Raw genomic sequence first — 21,012 nt, 5'->3', positions numbered from 1 at the left:
CCGACTGGATGATGGGGACTCCTTAATTCAGTCGGAACTGACTAAGGCTCTTGTCCTTTGTGAAGGGTAGTCCTTGGGTAGGACCTACAGGTCAGGCCTATGACCCTACCCGAGGACTATAACCCCATCATCTGGTTCCGGCTCAGGGCTGGAGTCGGATTCATTGTCGCTGTCTACTTCCATGTTCTTGGATGAAGCACGGTGGTTCTTGAAACGTTTCTTGGAAAGACGTGTTTCTTGGAAGAATTCTCCATCATATGTGTTTGGGTTAATGTGAGGTTCATAATCCTGTTCATTTGGGAGAGGTGGTCTGACATGTGGCGGCACTTCATAAACAACATACCAACCTTCCAGATTCTTATCCGTTTGGCATGCCCACGGTAGATAGAAAACTTGGGTCGCCTGTTGAGCCGTAATATAGACATCGGGAACATCTAAATGCGTGTTTGGATTGATTTCGACTAGTCCTATATGTTCATGAGTCCTTCTAGTCTTTTTCAGCTGGAACCAATAACATTTGAAGACTACGACGTTCGGTGGGTTTTCACCATAGAATTGAAGTTCATAAATTGCTTCAACTCTTCCATAATACTCGATAACACCTTCGCCGATAGTAGAGACACCACAATTTGTAGATTTCCGGTCGGGCATAGATAGCTCTTTGCCAAAGGTACGAAAGAGATACCCGTTGATGTTGTATTTCTCAAATGAACTGACCTTATAGTCAAAACCATTAGCGACTTGTCTCAATTCGGCGTCCATAGACTCTGAATTAGCCTACAAGTTTAATACGAAACGGTTGTTGCATTAGCCACAAGTTAGACCAAGAATGAAATGGTCCACTATTGATAATTACCGTTTGTTTGAACCAAGAGATGAAACCGGGATAGCCGCCTCCTGTCTTTGACAGAAGCCCATACTCTTCGACGAAATCATTTTCGATCACCGCTCCATCCGAGAATTTGACGACGTAACGGCTGTTTGAAATGTCCGGGAATAAGAGTAGTTCAATTGAATTAGAAGTTACGGGAAAATGTGCCGAGAACTCACTCGATGTACGGCCGCACTTCTGTTAGGTTGTTGAAGATATACAAGGAAATGTTCCGCCATTTTTCGATATCCAATGTTATTTGTTTCGAAGCACCGGCTGGTGTGAGCTTCCCTTTGAATAGGCTGAGGTTGGACCCACCTTTTTTAGGGTCTCCATCATTGTGCCGAGGCTTCGGATTATGCAAATGATGATTTTTGGCTCCGTAGTGTGCTGTCACAAAGTTTGCCACCTCCTCAGTAATGAATGCCTCAGCCATCGATGCTTCAATTCTACGCTTATTTTTTACATTTAGCTCGAAGGGTCTTCTGCATCCTCTCAGTTGCATAGCACCAACGATCTTGCACGGGCCCACCCAATCTTGCCTCGGTCGGTAGATGTAAAATCAAATGTTGCATTGGATTCAAGAAGCCCGGTGGAAAGATCTTCTCTAACTTGCACAACAACTCCGGTGCAAACTCCTCCATGTCTTCTACCATGCCAGGCGACAATTCTTTCGCACAAAAAACATGGAAGAAATAGCTCAGATCCGTCAGTACTAGCATTCATCCTCAGCAATAAAGCCACGTAACATCACCGGCATTACCCGCTCTAGCCATATGTGCCAATCATGACTCTTGAGACCAAAGATTTTTAATTTTTCAAGACTCGCTCCCCTCTTTAGATTCGCTGCATACCCATCGGGGAACATCAAGTGCATTTTGACCCACAAGATAATTACCCTCATAGCTGGCCTTCCAAGATTGAACCAGGCCTTTGGCTTCGACCACTTCTGCTTTCCTTTGCCTTCTCGCATGTTTTGTAACGGTCTATGACGTAGTGTCTCTTGATCGACTCTAGCCTTAATATTATCCTTTGTCTTCCCATCTATGTCGAACAATGTACCAAAAATAGCCTCTCCGATATTCTTTTCAGTGTGCATCATGTCGATATTGTGTGGAAGAAGGAGGTCTTTGAAGTAAGGCAGACCCCAAAAGCATGGCTTGTGAGTCCAGGCATGTTTTGAATTATACCCCTTGAAATACCCAGGACGCTCTGGAACAGGCTCGAGGGCGTTTAACTGATCCAGGATCTGTTGGCCTGTGAACGCAGTTGGTGCCAAGTTTTTGACAACTTTACCTTTGGTAAAGTTCTTCTTGTCTTTTCTGAACTGATGGTCAGGATCCAGGACCTGTCTATGCAAGTCAAAGCAAGAATATTTCCGACCCTCCTGCAACCAATGAAACTGAAGAGCTGCCTTGCATTGGGGGCCCGGGAACCTTCCATGCACACACCATCCAGAAAATAGCGCATACGTTGGCAAGTCATGCATAGAGTACATGTACCACACATGCATTTTGAAGTTTTCTTTTCTATCGGCATCGTATGTCTTGACCCCATTTTCCCAAGCTTCTTCCAATTCATCCTTAAGCGGTTGCAGGTACACATTCATATTCTTCCCCGGATAATTGGGCCCTGGAATTATCAATGTCAGAAATATGTTCTTTCTTTGCATAATCTGCCCAGGGGGGAGATTGAGTGGAATGACAAATACAGGCCAACAACTGTATTGGGTTGCCCTCATGCCGAAGGGATTAAAACCATCCGTGGCGGCACAGACTCGAGGAATCTTTGGATCTTCCGCTTTATCCTGATGCAATCCATCAAAATGTTTCCACACTTCCCCATCCGATGTGTGTACCATCATCTTATTCCCATCCGCATCTAGTTCGGTTCTTTTGCCCAATTTGTGCCATGTCATCTGTCTAGCTGTCTCTTCGACCATGAAAAGACGTTGAAGTCTTGGTACGCTTGGCATATACCGAAGAACACTAACTGTGATTTTGGTCTGCCTCTTCTCACCCATACCGTTGTCTACCACAAGATACCTGCAAGACTCGCAATTGGGACAATAGTCCAAGTGTGCATACTCCTTCCTAAATAAGACACATCCTTTCTCACATGCATCTATCTTCTCATAGGGCATCTTAAGTACACGAAGTATTTTGTCCGACTGGTACAGGTTTGCACGCATGACATGGCCTTTGGGTAGGAAACGTCCAAATAGTGTCATCATCGCGTCGTAGCATTCTCTTTCCAAGTTGAACTGAGCCTTCAGAGCCATTACTTGTGCAATTGCATCCAGCTGACAGAGCTCAGTGTGCTCATGGAGAGGACATTTTGAAGACTCCAACATTTCATAAAAGGCCTTTGCAGATTCCTCCATCTCATCTTTCAAATCCCGAGCATCATCAAAGTCTTGCACCATGTCTTCGATCCCAGTACCATGCTCGTCCGTGCGACGACGGACCACCTCAGCTCTTGTGCGTTGTATAGACTCACCATGAAATGTCCACACCGTATAATTAGGCTTGAAACCCCTCCTCTGCAGGTGTTTAATCATTACAGCCTCTGTCGTCTTTTTATAGTTGTCGCATCCAGGACAGGGGCAATAGTTTCTTTCCTGGCCATTTGCAAATGCGGCTTTCACAAATTCCTTTGTTTTTAAAAACCATTATTTCGTCATCTCTTTCTGACTAGGGTGACCGGTATACATCCACGCATGATCACTCATCTTGCGTAGCTTCTAAAGATAGAAGAAATATTTTTATATATAATTTAGCATTTATATTCATCGGTTAATCAGGTTCGCCATTTTTATTACGTCCAGGCAACCTACACGCTAATAGGTAAAGATAGGTCCTAATCCCACCCGAGTATGTGTAGATTCGGTTCGTTTTCCCATGCTCTGCTCCGGATCCAACGCAAAATTTCGGCAGCACCTCCCCGTTGTTCTCCTGATACACGTCTCCGCAATAAACAGAGAGGATGTGCATCCAGAGAACAACAGGGAGGCAGTGACGAAATTCCGCATCGGATCCAGAGCACAGCATATGGGAAAACGAACCCAATCTACACATACTCGGGCTGTCCATGGATAATGTTGGACAATTCGAAAGGATGGCGGTTATAAATATGCAAAGACATGCATATTTATAGATGTCGCCCTTTCGAACGGGAGACGCATACTGGTCACGCATACTTATAAATTAATTGAATTACCTAAATCCAGAAAGTTTCATCGGAAACCGAGCCACAGTAAATGAAGGGGCGGGGAGGAGATGAAATTTGTACTGACCCACGAATGCAGGGGCGAAGCTCGTACAACGCACGGGCAGGTCTTCGCACAGCTGACCTCATAGAGACAAGACAACTATCACATGTAAATCCACCCGATCAACACAAATATTCCAATTATGTAATTTAGAGGAAAACAAGCTAAGTACATAATATTCATGAGCTAACCAAGGTTCTTATGCCATTTTGAGCTTATTATGGTATTTTGGAGCTAAATGGGCTAATTATGACATTGTTGGGTTAATTAAAGCAAGGATAATATGAAAGAGGAGGAGGAGAAAAAGAAGAAATCAAGAAGAAGGAGGAGGAGGAGGAGAAGGAGGAGGAGGAGAAGGATAGAAGGTCCTTGGCCTTCTCCTCCTCCTCCTCCTCCTCCTCCTCCTTGGCCTTCTCCTCCTCCTCCTCCTCCTCCTCCTCCTCCTTCTCCTTCTTCTCTTCTTCTTCTTCTTCTTCTTCTTCTTCTTCTTCTTCTTCTTCTTCTTCTTTCTTTTCATTTTGCCTATTTCTTCTCCTCTTCTCCTCTTGTTGGAGCTAAATTACCTAATTATGTCTTTTTTGAGCTAAATGGGCTAATTATCCCATTTTAGAGGAAAACAAGCTAAGTATATAATATTAATGAGCTAACCAAGGTTCTTATGCCATTTTGAGATTATTATGGTATTTTGGAGCTAAATGGACTAATTATGTCATTGTTGGGGAAATTACCCTGCTGCATGGACATGCACCTACCACGCAAAGTTCGCACGTCCACAAGTTGCCCTTTTGGTCCAGAGGACTTTCCAGGTTACCTATACTACTTTTCAGTTTATATAAAACTTTTTGATATTTTCTACATTTGAGGATGGCAATATTATTTAAGTTGTCTTGTTTTGCTCCGGTACCAATAAATATAGACGATACATTATTTTGACAGACTTGATTTCAACAAAAGAACATGTGATCTTCTTTGAAGTAGTCTTGAACCTAAGCAATAATGATGGGCCAATAAACTAACAGAATCTACCACTAAATCTACAATTAACTAACAGAATCTACCACAAAAACTACTAATTAATTCCAAAAAACTAAATACCAAACATGTGTTCTTCTTTTTGTCTTCTCCTCCTCCTATTCTTCTTCCTCTTCTTCTTCTCCTCCTCCTCCTCTTCTCCTCTTCTCCTCCTCCTCCTCTTATTCTTCTTCCTATTCTTTCTAGTAAGCTAACTAACTAACTAACCTAACTAACCAAGCTAACTAAACCTATCGCTAAACCTAGATAGCACTAAACAGCAAAAAAATAACAAAAACAGAATCTACCACTATAACAAAAACAGAATCTACCACTAAGTAACTAAAAAAGAATCTAGCTACCACTAAATACCAAACAATAAAAAAATCAACTTCTTCTTCTTTTTTCTCTTCTTCTCCTTCTTATTTTTTTCTTATTCTCTTCTTCTCTTCTTCTTCTCTTCTTCTTCTCTTCTTCTTTACTTCTTCTCCTTCTTATTTTTTTTCTTCTCTTCTTCTTCTTTTTCTTCTTCTTCTCCTTCTTATTTTTTTCTTCTCCTCTTCTTCTTCTTCTTCTTCTTCTTCTTCTTCTTCTTTTTCTTGTCCTCCTCCTCCTCCTCCTACTCCTCTTCTTATTCTCCTCTTCTTGTCCTCCTCCTCCTCCTCTTCTCCTCTTCTCCTCCTAACTAAATCTACTAACCTAACTAAAACTACTAACCTAACTAAATGTACTAACCTAACTAAAACTACTAACCTAACTAAATCTACCAATAAAACTACTAACAATTACAACTACTAAAACTACTAAAAAAATAATAAAACCAGTAAAAAATAAGAAGGGTGGGGGGGTGGGGGTGGGGGTGTGGGGGCTCACCGAGAGGGGCGGCTGTGGAGGGGCCGAGGTGTTGGGGGTGGCGGGGCGGCGCCGGGGGCGCCAGGGGCGGCGGCGCGACGGTGGTGGGGCAGCGGCAGCGGCAGCGGGGGCGAGGTGGGGAGAGAGGGGCGGCTGCGGGGGTGACAAGGGCGACAGGGGCGGCAGTGAGGCGCGACAGGGGCGGCGGCAGGGCCGATAGTGGCGGCTACGCGACGGGGGCGGCGGCGCGACGGTGGTCCTGGCGGTCGTTACACAGAGAAGAGTGCGCGGGATGGGGAGAGAGAGCGAGGGGTGCGCGGGGTGAGCCGTTACAGAGAGAGAGGGGCGGGGTGGGGGGAAGGAGCCGTTTACGGAGTTAGTGCTTTGCCGTCTGCCTCCGGACTCTTTGCCGTCCGCTAGCAGATGGCAAAGATCCGACTCCTGTTTGACCTAGCCAACCCGCGGTCAGGTGGGCCTGTCTATATCTTTGTCGTCTGCCTTTGGACTATTTACCGTCCGCTAGCAGACGACAAAGAGGTGACGGATGGCAAAAAGACTGTATGCCATCAGCCAGTACTGTGACGTCTGTTTTGCTGAAGCTGACGGCAAAGACACTCTTTGCCATCAGCTAGCAGACGGCAAAGACTAGGCAGATGGCAAACTACTGATTTCCAGTAGTGATATACGGTGGACACTCCCTCACCTCATTTTTCGACCGTCGATGATGGTCGCTACTCCTTCTTCCCCTAGTGCATAACAAATATCTAGCACAAGGAGAAGAAGGAGAAGCGACCCCCACAACAACAGTTACCATTCTTCTTCTCTCATATATGGTAGACACTCCCTCACCTGATTTTTCAACCGTCGATGATGGTCGCTACTCCTTCTTCCCCAAGTGCATAACAAATATCTAGCACAAGGAGAAGAAGGAGAAGCGATCCCACAACAACAGTCAGCATTCTTCTTCTCTCATATATGATGGACACTCCCTCACCTAATTTTTCGAACGTAGATGATGGTCGCCATTCCTTCTTCCCGTAATGCATAACAAATATCTAGCACAAGGAGAAGAAGAAAAAGCGACCCCCACAACAACAGTCGGCATTCTTCTTCTCTCATATATGGTGGACACTCCCTCACCTAATTTTTCGACCGTCGATGACAGTCGCTACTCCTCCTTCCCCTAGTGCATAACAAATATTTAGCACAAGGAGAAGAAGGAGAAGCGACCCCTGATAGAGGCGAAGTTGTCCCTGTCTTTCGATGAGATCGTGGATATCGTTTAGATGGAGTAGACTTTGACGATCCGACTACGAACGTGTGAGGACGTCGCGCCTTAGCAATCGCTAAACCAACTCCGAGAGGTTATTGATCACGCCGGAGCACGATCAACCTGACCACGAGGGTCTGTTTCCTGCACGCAAACGAAGAACAAGCAAGAAACCAAGATTGCAATCAGGATATTGCGAATATAAGAGAAAAGCTTTATTGATGAAGGTGGGGTTCTGTGACGTCTTTGTCTGGTCGTAGAACACAAACGAAGAACGCGAAGTTGCAGCTATGGCGAACTTGAAATCTAAACAAAACCCAAGTCTAAACGGTGCCCTAAGGGCTGTATATATGGGGGAAAAGAGAGGCAATTTCGTAACCCTTGGGGAAGGGTTCCGAAAACAGCCCTAGTCTCGGTTTCCCCACACATACGGACTCTAAAAATAGCCTATATTATGGTATTTCGAAATTACATGGACCTGGCCCAAAAATAAGGTGGCGCAACACCTATAATAGCCTATGGACGAAATTAATAAAGTGGGGTCTTGAATATTTCGTCCAAAGTCTTCATGCTCTCCTTATGGTGGCTTTAAAGTGCGGAAATCACCAAGGGAAGCTCCATTGTTCTCTCCCGCGCGTGCCCCTTGTTTGCCATGCTTCATCCCGCTCCAACGGATATCCTTCTTGTCCATGCTAGGTCCTTCATTCATGAGAACAACAAAAGTATCTAACTTAGGCAGCATCATATGTTCATGAACATTAGAAGTATTCCCAATAAACGAAAGTACCTGGTAATTCAATTGGCGTGCACGAGCTCTAGTAACTGGTCCAGTATGTATAGCAGCTGGTGCTGTGGGTGTAGCAATGGTATTGATGTCCTCATCATCCTCCCCTTCTTGAACTGAAGTCGTCCTCGACGGAAGCTCATCTTCCTCACCCAAATATGGCTTCAAATCTGCAACGTTAAAAGTGGGACTAACCCCAAAATCTGCAGGCAGCTCAAGTCGATATGCGTTATCATTTATTTTTTCTAACACTTTGAAAGGACCAGCAGCACGCGGCATTAGCTTTGACTTACGCAAATCCGGAAACCTATCCTTACGCAAATGCAACCAAACAAGATCTCCAGGTGCAAAGACAACATGTTTTCTACCCTTATCTCCAGCAAGTTTATATCTAGCATTCATGCGCTCAATGTTTTCCTTAGTTAACTCATGCATCTTCAATATCAATTCAGCACGTTCTTTAGCATCAAAATTAACCTTCTCCGAAGATGGAATAGGTAACAAATCAATAGGTGCACGAGGTAGGAAACCATACACAATTTCAAAAGGGCACATCTTTGTAGTAGAATGCAGCGAACGATTATAAGCAAATTCAATATGAGGCAAGCATTCTTCCCACAGTTTTAGATTGTTCTTCAAAACAGCCCTAAGCATAGTAGACAAAGATCTATTGACTACTTCAGTTTGTCCATCAGTTTGGGGGTGACATGTAGTACTAAAAAGCAATTTTGTCCCCAACTTAGCCCATAAACATCGCCAAAAGTGGCTAAGAAATTTAGCATCACGATCTGAAACAATCGTATTTGGCACACCATGTAAGCGAATAATTTCACGAAAGAACAAATCAGCCACATTAGCGGCATCATCACTTTTATGACATGGTATAAAGTGTGCCATTTTTGAAAATCTATCCACGACAACAAATATGCTATCCCTCCCCTTCTTTGTTCGAGGTAAACCTAAAACAAAGTCCATAGATATATCCTCCCAAGGAACACTAGGTACAGGCAAAGGCATATATAAACCATGAGGATTCAGTCGTGACTTAGCTTTTTGACATGTCGTGCAGCGAGCAACAAAACGCTCAACATCCCGTCGCATCCTTGGCCAAAAGAAATGTGTAGCAAGTACGTCCTCCATCTTCTTTACGCCAAAGTGTCCCATCAATCCTCCTCCATGCGCCTCCTGTAACAACAAAAGACGAATAGAGCTAGCTGGAATGCATAGCTTGTTAGCACGAAACACAAAGCCATTATTAATGATGAACTTGTTCCATGTTCTCCCTTCTCTACAATTCTCCAACACATCTTTGAAATCAGCATCATGCACATATTGATCTTTGATGGTTTCCAAACCAAATATTTTAAAGTCAAGTTGTGAAAGCATAGTATAACGACGAGACAAAGCATCAGCAATAACATTATCTTTACCCTTCTTGTGTTTAATGACGTACGGGAAAGTCTCAATGAATTCAACCCATTTAGCATGTCTACGGTTCAGTTTTGCTTGACTTTTAATATGTTTCAAAGATTCATGATCAGAATGTATGACAAATTCTTTGGGCCATAAATAATGTTGCCATGTTTCCAAAGTCCGAACAAGAGCATATAATTCCTTATCATAAGTAGAATAATTCAGACTAGGCCCACTTAGTTTTTCAGAAAAGTATGCAACAGGTTTACCATCTTGTAATAACACACCTCCTAATCCAATTCCACTAGCATCACATTCAAGCTCGAAAGTCTTATTAAAATCAGGAAGTTGGAGTAAGGGAGCATGAGTTAACTTATCTTTCAAAACTGTGAAGGCTTCTTCCTGTGCAGTACCCCAAGAGTAAGGCACATCTTTCTTTGTAAGCTCATTGAGAGGTGCAGCAATGGTGCTAAAATCTCTCACAAAACGCCTATAAAACCCAGCGAGTCCAAGGAAACTCCGCACTTGTGTGACCGTTTTGGGTTGCGGCCAACTCTGAATAGCTTCAATCTTAGCTTTATCAACTTCAATTCCCTGTGGAGTAACAACATAGCCAAGAAAAGATACTCGGTCCGTGCAAAAGGTGCACTTCCCAAGGTTACCAAACAAACGTGCATCACGGAGAGCAGTAAAAACAGCACGCAAATGATCCAAGTGGTCCTCCAAAGATCTACTATAAATTAATATATCATCAAAGTAGACTACCACAAAGCGTCCAATGAAAGCACGTAAAACCTCATTCATTAATCTCATGAAAGTGCTAGGTGCATTAGTCAAACCAAAAGGCATAACTAACCACTCATATAATCCAAACTTAGTTTTAAATGCCGTTTTCCATTCATCTCCCAATTTCATGCGAATTTGATGGTATCCACTACGCAAATCAACTTTAGAGAAAATTATAGAGCCACTTAATTCATCAAGCATATCATCTAGCCTAGGAATAGGATGACGATAACGAATAGTAATATTATTAATGCCTCTACAATCAACACACATACGCGATGTACCATCCTTTTTCGGCACTAGAATAATAGGCACAGCACAAGGACTAAGAGATTCACGTATATAACCTTTGTCGAGTAGCTCTTGTACTTGACGCATAATCTCCTTCGTCTCCTCTGGATTGGTACGGTATGGTGCACGGTTTGGTAGCGATGCACCGGGAATTAAATCAATCTGATGCTCAATCCCTCTAATAGGTGGTAATCCCGGTGGCACGTCTTGTGGAAAGACGTCAGCGAACTCCTGCAAAATGTTAATGACAGCAGGAGGCAAAGAGGATGGCATGTCCTCAAATGAAAATAATACCTCTTTGCAGACGAAAGCATAGCAAACAGATGTAGTGATATCCAAATCAGTAATATCGGATTTAGTGGCAAGTAAACAACCACTTTTCAGTTTTATTTCAGAGGCAACACTAGAAGATGATTTATTAGGCTTATTGTGTTGCTCAAATTCTTTTGCTACAATCTGATTTTCACTCTTATGTAGGTCTTGTTTTGCTTTACTAGCTCTAGCAATGTCATCTTTCATAATATGTTCAGGAGACATAGGAAGCAAAGTTATATTTTGATCCTTATGAACAAGAGTATACTGATTTGTTCTACCATGGTGTACAGAATTTTTATCAAATTGCCATGGTCTACCAAGTAAAACGGAGCATGCTTGCATGGGTACCACATCACAATCAACAAAATCAGAATATGTAGCAATGCTAAAATGCACACGAACAGTACGTGTTACCTTAACCTTGCCACTGTTGTTGAACCACTGGATATAATAAGGATGAGGATGTGGTCTGGTGGTGAGAGATAGCTTCTCCACCATCTCCATGCTAGCTAAGTTGTTGCAACTCCCTCCATCGATGATTACGCGAACAGAACGTTCCTTTACCACTCCCTTAGTATGGAACAAGTTGTGCCTCTGATTTTGTTCAACCTGTGTTACCTGCACACTTAAAACACGTTGAGCAACTAAGCTTTCATACCTGTCAGCGTAGTCAGCAGCCATGTATTGTGTCTCTTGTGCAGTATCATCTACACCCCGTTCTTCACTTGCAATAAGAGCCAGAGTCTCCTCGTCATAATCACTAGCGGAGTCATATCCACCATCCTCAGTAATAATCATCACACGCTTGGATGGACACTCTCTCGCATAATGACCTCCACCCTTGCAACGACGACAGATAACCTCATGTGTTTGCCCTGTAGATGCAGTGGATGAAGAAGAACTCTGTGCGGGCCCAGAAGGTGTACTCTTGGCGAACGATGGTGCAGGGGCCTGTTTCCTGGTATCTCTGGTGGAATTGGCGGCTGAAACAGGTGGTGCGGATGCAGGAGGACGTGTTGAAGTAGACGTGGTTCGTGGCGTCCATGAGGAAGTGCGACCTGCAGAAAAGTTAGTTCTTGCCAAAGCCTGTCGATCCTGCACTTCACGTTCAGCTTTGCAAGCAAGATGGAATAAACGAGTGATAGTGTGATAATCCTTATATTCTAGAATAGTCTGAATATCTCTATTTAGTCCACCCATAAAACGTGCAAGCATAGCTTCATTGTCCTCAACAATACCACATCTAATCATGCCAGTTTGTAATTCCTGATAATATTCTTCTACAGACTTTTTTCCTTGTCTTAAACGCTGCAAGTTTTGAAGTAAGTCTCGTTGATAATATGGTGGAACCCAACGAGTACGCATAGCAGTTTTCAAAGCAGCCCAAGTAGCTGGAATATTAGCATGATGTATTCGACAATATTCAGACCACCAAACACAAGCAAAACTAGTGAAAGAACAAACAGCAGCAGCCACACGTCTATCTTCAGGAAATTGCAAGCATGTAAAACGTTGTTCTGTTTCTAACTCCCAAGTAAGATATAGATCAGGAACATAGCGACCATCAAAACTAGGAATATTCAATTTAACTTTAGGGAGATGGTCGTGATCCCGTACCTGAGGGTGTGGTGCATCCCTACCGTTGCGGTGGTATCCATGTGGACGACCGGCGGCTTGTCGTGGTGGTGGTTGTTGTTCCCCGTGCTGAACTGGAGCATGCTCTCCCTCAGCATCGTAATCACCATCGTAATCATCATCATAATCATCATGCTGCTCAGCCGTAGAAACCTCAGCAGCAGCAGCACCAGCACCAGCACCAGCAGCAGCAGTTGGAGGATCAAGACCAATAAAAGGCTGCACGTGGCCGAGAGGCACGCGTCCCGGTCGTCGCCGTTGTTGTGGTTGAAGGGGAACAGAAGCTATAGCTGGTGGTGGTAATCTGGCAAGCACCTCATTGAACTTGGCATTCATCTTGGTGTCGAATTTCTGCTCCATACCGTCCAGCTTTTCCATGGCCTCTCCAAAGGTTGTTAGGAAACCCTGTACCTGTTGAGACATCATTTGCTGAAATTTATCATAAAGCTCCTGGTTGGTCAGGTTCTCCCAGTCGATCTCCTCGTCGTGTGATCCTGGCATGGTTAGCAGCAAGAGGAACACAGCAAAATATGATCCTACAGACTACTAGGAAGTGGTGGTGGTGTGTCACAAATCTGTCAAGCAAATCTCAGTTTCTTACAAATTCTTACCCAGCAGCAGGTGGCGATCGGCAACCGGTGTAGTCAAAACTCTCGAAGGTTGGATATAGCGATTGCCAGGTGGTGTCAAACACACGATGGAGATGTATGTGGAGCTGGGAAGGCTTATAATATGGTAGCAAGAAGGGTCAGCTATAATCAGTTCAGAGATGCAAAATTGAAAAGACGCTCAACGACGGTACCGTGCTGGTCCTAGGCTAGATCGTACTAGAGACGCGAGCCTAGAACACCAACGAAGTCACGACGACACGTACTAATCAAGGGAAGAGCCACTCTGATTTTTTTTTTTCTTCAGGAAATCACTATAATGGCGAGTGGCTCAAAACTCTTCCCAAGGACTAAAAACAGGATAGGGACGAAATTTTTTGTGGACACTTTTTTTTTTTTTTTTTTAGCGGTGCGGGGCTGCGGCGGCCAAAAAAATGCGAAAAAATCACTATGATGGCGAGGGTCTCAAAACTCTTTAAAAAACCTAACAAAACGATAGGGAAAAAAAATTTCACCCCTCGAAATTTTGGCCTAAAAAGTGCTCTGGAAAGCGTGCCAGTCTCGAAATTTTTTTTTTTTTTTTTTTTTTTTTTTTTTTCCCGAAACCTACTCAGGTAAGGAAACGCGAAATCGAAATCAAATAGATCTCGAAATTAACCTAAACCGAAACAGACTAGGATGGTAATGGATATATGGTGGTGGTATATGGCAGCAAGGATAATGGTGGCGTGGTGGTGGTATATGGCAGCAAGGATAATGGTGGCGTGGTGGTGGTATATGATGAAATACGATGCGGTGACGGCGTGACAAACTATGAACAGAACTCGAAACTCTAAAGAACTAGACACTAAGACCAGCAACTCGACACGACGATGTAACCGCAAATTCAACTAAGCAAACTACTGAAAAGATTATGCAAAGGCTCAGATTGGTTCGGATATGAAGATCTAAGCCTAATATTTTTTTTTTGGGCTGTTTCGTGGACGATAGGTATGAAGAACAGATCCGATCTAAAGATGAAAAACTGGTAGAATCTCACCGAGCAACCTGAAAATCTGATACCACTTGATAGAGGCGAAGTTGTCCCTGTCTTTCGATGAGATCGTGGATATCGTTTAGATGGAGTAGACTTTGACGATCCGACTACGAACGTGTGAGGACGTCGCGCCTTAGCAATCGCTAAACCAACTCCGAGAGGTTATTGATCACGCCGGAGCACGATCAACCTGACCACGAGGGTCTGTTTCCTGCACGCAAACGAAGAACAAGCAAGAAACCAAGATTGCAATCAGGATATTGCGAATATAAGAGAAAAGCTTTATTGATGAAGGTGGGGTTCTGTGACGTCTTTGTCTGGTCGTAGAACACAAACGAAGAACGCGAAGTTGCAGCTATGGCGAACTTGAAATCTAAACAAAACCCAAGTCTAAACGGTGCCCTAAGGGCTGTATATATGGGGGAAAAGAGAGGCAATTTCGTAACCCTTGGGGAAGGGTTCCGAAAACAGCCCTAGTCTCGGTTTCCCCACACATACGGACTCTAAAAATAGCCTATATTATGGTATTTCGAAATTACATGGACCTGGCCCAAAAATAAGGTGGCGCAACACCTATAATAGCCTATGGACGAAATTAATAAAGTGGGGTCTTGAATATTTCGTCCAAAGTCTTCATGCTCTCCTTATGGTGGCTTTAAAGTGCGGAAATCACCAAGGGAAGCTCCATTGTTCTCTCCCGCGCGTGCCCCTTGTTTGCCATGCTTCATCCCGCTCCAACGGATATCCTTCTTGTCCATGCTAGGTCCTTCATTCATGAGAACAACAAAAGTATCTAACTTAGGCAGCATCATATGTTCATGAACATTAGAAGTATTCCCAATAAACGAAAGTATCTGGTAATTCAATTGGCGTGCACGAGCTCTAGTAACTGGTCCAGTATGTATAGCAGCTGGTGCTGTGGGTGTAGCAATGGTATTGATGTCCTCATCAACCCCCACAACAACAGTCAGCATTCTTCTTCTCTCATATATGGTGGACACTCCCTCACCTGATTTCTCGACCGTCGATGATGGTCGCTATTCCTTCTTCCCCTAATGCATAACAAATATCTAGCACAAGGAGAAGAAGGAAAAGTGACCCCCACAACAACAGTCGGCATTCTTCTTCTCTCATATATGGTGGACACTCCCTCACCTGATTTTTCGACAGTCGATGATGGTCGCTATTCCTTCTTCCCTTAGTGCATAACAAATATCTAGCACAAGGAAAAGAAGGAGAAGCGACCCCCACAACAAGAGTCGGCATTCTTCTTCTCTCATATATGTTGGACACTCCCTCACTTGATTTTTCGACCGTCGGTGATGGTCGCTATTCCTTCTTCTCCTAATGCATAACAAATATCTAGCACAAGGAGAAGAAGGAAAAGCGACAGCCACAACAACAGTTGGCATTCTTCTTCACTCATATATGGTGGACACTCCCTCACCTGATTTTTCGACCGTCGATGATGGTCGCTACTCCTTCTTCCCCTAGTGCATAACAAATATATAGCAAAAGGAGAAGAAGGAGAAACGACCCCGACAACAACAGTCGGCATTCTTCTTCTCTCATATATGGTGGACACTCCCGCACCTGATTTTTCGACCATCGATGATGGTCGCTATTCCTTCTTCCCCTAATGCATAACAAATATCTAGCACAAGGAGAAGAAGGAAAAACGACCCCGCAACAACAGTCGGCATTCTTCTTCTCTCATATATGGTGGACACTCTGTCACCTGATTTTTCGACCGTAGATGATAGTCGTTACTCCTTCTTCTCCTAGTGCATAACAAATATCTAGCACAAGGAGAAGAAGGAGAAGCGACCCACACAACAACAGTCGGCATTCTTCTTCTCTCATATATGGTGGACACTCACTCACCTGATTTTTCGACCGTCGATGATGGTCGCTATTCCTTCTTCCCCTAATGCATAACAAATATCTAGCACAAGGAGAAGAAGGAAAAGCGACCCGCACAACAATAGTCAGCATTCTTCATCTCTCATATATGATGGACACTCCCTCACCTGATTTTTCGACCGTCGATGATGGTCGCTACTCCTTCTTCCCCTAGTGCATAACAAATATCTAGCACAAGGAGAAGAAGGAGAAGCGACCCGCACAACAATAGTCGTCATTCTTCTTCTCTCATATATGGTGGACACTCTCTCATCTGATTTTTCGACTGTCGATGATGGTCGCTACTCCTTCCTCCCCTAGTGCATAACAAATATCTAGCACAAGGAGAAGAAGGAGAAGCGACCCCACAACAACAGTCGGCATTCATCTTCTCTCATATATGGTGGACACTCGATCCCTCACCTGATTTTTGGACCGTCGACGATGGTCGCTATTCCTTCTTCCCTAATCATAAGAAATATCTAGCACAAGGAGAAGAAGAAAAAGCGACCCCCACAATAGTCAGCATTCTTCTTTTCTCATATATGGTGGACACTCCCTCACCTGATTTTTCGACCGTAGATGATAGTCGTTACTCCTTCTTCCCCTAGTGCATAACAAATATCTAGCACAAGGAGAAGAAGGATAAGCGACCACCACAACAACAGTCAGCATTCTTCTTCTCTCATATATGGTGGACACTCCTTCACCTGATTTCTCGACCGTCGATGATGGTCGCTATTCCTTCTTCCCCTAATGCATAACAAATATCTAGCACAAGGAGAAGAAGGAAAAGCGATCACCACAACAACAGTCGGCATTCTTCTTCTCTCATATATGGTGGACAGTCCCTCACCTGATTTGTCGATCGTCGATGATGGTTGCTATTCCTTCTTCCCCTAGTGCATAATAAATATCTAGCACAAGGAAAAGAAGGAGAAGCAACCCCCACAACAACAGTAGAAATGGCGAATGCTAAATCTCAGTCTCTGAATGCCTAAATTATGTGGAGAGCCAGCCACTTGCTATTGGTTTCTCAGTCAGAAGGAGGATGTCATTAACCACATGTATGACGATCAACTACAGACTGCGATATCAAAATAATAATGACACAGCGCAGCTACACAACTACACCAACTACAAAGAGACTGGAACAGAAAACAGACCGCGTTCATTAAGCAACAAAATGTCACATCTTCATGCCCTCCACTTGGTCTTGTCCACTCCACACCCTTATTCTGAAGCTGATGATTGCGAGCGCCTTCCCGAAATGTTCTTCCCGTGTAATATCTCGTTGCTTGAATTTCTACAAAACCTTCAGCAACTGGTTTTGCCATAAAAAAGGTGCATTTTTTCTGTTCCGAAAAGGTAATGATGTATGAAGAAGTAATATTTTCGGTCAGTGGTAGTAAGAGCAGGTGAGATATCTTTAGTGCGGTCGGTAAGTCAAGTGATGTCAGGGCAAGTAAACCAAGGCAGGCTGTAGAAATTCACTAAGGATTGAGTCAAGGATGACTAGAAAATCCACAATGCATTTCAGGAATATTGGGCAATTGACTTATTGCAGCATGGAACCAATACTGAAACATCAGCGTGAACTACTTGGAAGCTGCCCGTTGGGCTGGGGGGGCAGTTGGGAAAGATCCAATTTCTTGGACCCAAAATTCCTTGTGGTGACTAGGACTACAAGGGACAGACCAAAGGGGAGAAAGATCTGCTTCTTTGTTTCATGATTAGACTACCGTTGATGCTTTACCTAGTCAGGGAACAACATAAGCTCCGGTTCCTGTACTAGTCTCGCGCGCCAAAACACCATGCAGACACTCCATCTTTCCATCAAGACATGCAGCAAGATATTTCACCTTGGTTTTGCTCTTGTGCTGCTGATCTGCTTGGCCTCTCCCACCAGTTCCTGCACGGATCAGGAGAAGAGCTCCCTTCTCCAGTTCGTCGCTGGCCTCTCACAACACGGCGACCTCGGTGCGTCCTGGCAGCATGGCACGGATTGCTGCCAGTGGGAAGGGATCACCTGCAGTACGGATGAGATTGTTACCGATGTCTTGCTGGCTTCTAGGGGTCTTCAGGGGCACATCGCTCCTTCCCTTGGTAACCTCCCTGGATTGCTATGCCTCAACCTGTCAAACAACATGCTATCTGGTGGTCTACCACAAGAACTGGTATCCTCCAGCAGCATCGTCATCCTTGACGTCAGCTTTAACCGCCTCGAAGGAGACCTACATGAGTTGTCATCTACGCCTGCCCGGCCAGTGAAGGTGTTGAACATCTCGAGCAATTTGTTTACAGGACAGTTCCCACCAACCACATGGAAGGCCATGAAAAACATGGTTGCGCTCAACGCTAGTAACAACAGCTTTACTGGGATACTACCGACTCATTTCTGCAACAGCTTTCCATCCTTGGTTGTGCTTGAGCTCTCTTACAACCGATTCAGAGGGAGCATTCCCCCTGAACTAGGTAGCTGCTCCATGCTCAGAGTGCTCAAGGTTGGCCACAACAACCTCATCGGGAATCTCCCAGATGAACTCTCCAATGCTACCTCGTTAGAGTTCCTCTCTTTCCCCAGGAGTGGTTTACAAGGGATACTTCAAGACACGAATATTGCCAAACTTACCAATTTGGTTACCCTTGATTTAGGAGAGAACAACTTCAGTGGCAAAATTCCGGAGTCTATAGGTCATCTCAAGAGATTGGAGGGGCTCCATTTGAACAATAATAACATGTATGGGCAGCTTCCATATGCTTTGGCCAACTGTACAAATCTCATAATCATCGACCTCAGCTACAACAATTTCTACGGGCAACTCAACAAGGTCAATTTTTCCAACCTACCGAATCTCATGTCTTTAGATCTTATACAGAACAACTTCAATGGCACAATTCCGGAAAGTATCTACACTTGCATAAATCTAGTTGCACTACGACTATCTTACAATAATTTCCAAGGCCAGCTAGCCAAAGGGCTCGGCAATCTGAAGTCCTTATCGTTCCTATCACTTTACTATAATAATCTTACAAACATAACACATGCACTTCAGATTCTTGGGAGCTCCAAAAACCTCACCACCCTTCTTATTGGGCGCAACTTCCAGCATGAGACCATGCCAGTGGATGACATCATTGGCTGCTTTGAAAATCTTAGGTTTCTTGCTATAGGTAATTGCCCAATATCGGGAAAAATACCTTTCTGGATATCAAAGCTAGCGAATTTAGAGATACTAATATTGTCTAACAATCAACTCACCGGAATAATACCAGCCTGGATCAAAGCTCTAAGCCATGTCTTCTATCTTGACATATCAAACAACAGCCTCACAGGTGAAATTCCAACAGCATTGATGGATATGCCAATGCTAAAGTCAGCAAACCCAAGGGACTTCATACTGCCTGTTTATCCAGCTCAAACACACCAATATCGCCAAGCTTTCGCTTTCCCTATATTGTTGGATCTAAGCAACAATAAGTTCACTGGTGAGATTCCTTTGGATATCGGTCAGTTGAAATCCATCCATTCACTTAATTTTAGCTTTAATGACTTAACAGGACAGATCCCGGAATCAATATTCAATCTCACAGACCTGCAGGTTCTAGACTTGTCCAACAACAATCTCACGGGTGCAATCCCAGCTACATTGAACACCCTGCACTTCCTTGCAGTGTTTAATGTTTCTAACAATGATCTAGAAGGTCCTATTCCATCTGGAGGCCAGTTCAACACATTTGGGGCTTCGAGCTTTGATGGGAATGCAAAGCTCTGCGGGTCTATGATCATTCACGAATGTGGTTTAGCAGAAGCACCTCCATCCACTGTTCTATCAACAGAACAAACTGATTACAAGGTGGCATGCGTGATTGCCTTCAGTGCGTTCTTTGGTGTAGGGGTGTTGTATGATCAGATAGTCCTATCAAGGTATTTTGGCTAGTACTACTCCTAGTTGGGTATTTGTTTATGTCAACTTCGTCCAGTAAATAAGCTTATCCTCTAAGTACGATTCATAAACTCATAATTAGTTCTACATAATTTTTCAGGATTAAGGGTTATTGTATTTCTTGGATATGTACAAATATGTAATATGTGTGACAATTCAAACTGAAGAGGCATTGGTACAATATAACTCGTCATTCTCGACTCTCTGCATCTCTGAAATCTTTTGGAACAGAAAATGCATTCGAACTTCCATTTTGTTCCTTAATCTTATCTTTCAGCTAGTTAATTAGCTAGCCTTTGTTTTTAGCGACCGCATGTTTGCCCGTGAACTTGCCGGTTGTGGCATGCATGTAGCGCCCAGACCAATTCTTTAGCTTCTACAAGTACTCCCTCCGTTCCTAAATATAAGTCTTTCTAGAGGTTCCACTAATAAACTATATACGGATGTATATAAACATAATTTAGAGTGTAGATTCACTCATTTTGCTCCATATATAGACCACTAGTGAAATCTCTTAAAAGACTTATATTTAGGAAAGGAGGGAGTAGTTAGCATAGACGAAGGTATCAACAGTTGGTCATGTGATGGCATGACAATGACGGATCGTGGCCGAAGTAGCGGGGCGACTAGCGTATTTGTAGTTCTTGCACTGGATAAAAGGAGAAGAAAATAGAAAAGTAGCAATTCAGTATGCTACACAAAATCACTCGTGTCCTTGTTGTCTTCATCGAACTCGAGCACCGCTGCAACTACAACTGGTATCAAAAACTCCATTTGGGTCCATGGTGAGCTCTGGTGGTTCACACACTCCAGCCCACAAACTCGCTCTCAAACTGGCCGGTGATGCACCCTGGTGACGGTTACAGGCCGATGCAGATCGTCGCCATCTCCCGTTGCACGTTGCAGCTCGAGTCCAACACGCTGTGGCAGGCATGAACTGATGGCGTGCGACGGAGTAGTGAGGGAAAGCAACAGGGTTGCTCAATACCCAACGCTCACGCGCACCAGTTACACGGACTG

At 43.9% G+C, this 21,012-nt stretch overlaps 1 protein-coding gene across 1 annotated transcript; it reads left to right on the top strand.

The window, feature by feature from the left end:
* The first annotated feature begins 17,859 nt into the window (after positions 1-17,859).
* On the top strand, positions 17,860-19,986 carry LOC123405038 (receptor-like protein 3). The gene has a single exon (XM_045098900.1). It carries the CDS (start codon positions 17,860-17,862, stop codon positions 19,984-19,986), a length of 2,127 nt encoding a protein of 708 aa, XP_044954835.1.
* Positions 19,987-21,012: the final 1,026 nt, after the last annotated feature.

Source organism: Hordeum vulgare, chromosome 6H, assembly GCF_904849725.1.
Source record: "Hordeum vulgare subsp. vulgare chromosome 6H, MorexV3_pseudomolecules_assembly, whole genome shotgun sequence".
Lineage (NCBI taxonomy): Eukaryota > Viridiplantae > Streptophyta > Magnoliopsida > Poales > Poaceae > Hordeum > Hordeum vulgare.
The sequence above is the reverse complement of the archived record's forward strand: the minus strand, read 5'-3'. Positions and strand labels throughout refer to the sequence as shown.

What these genes read in the sequence shown, in the direction of transcription:
- LOC123405038 (XM_045098900.1), top strand. Translation starts at nt 17,860, where the DNA reads ATGCAGACACTCCATCTTTCCATCAAGACATGCAGCAAGATATTTCAC.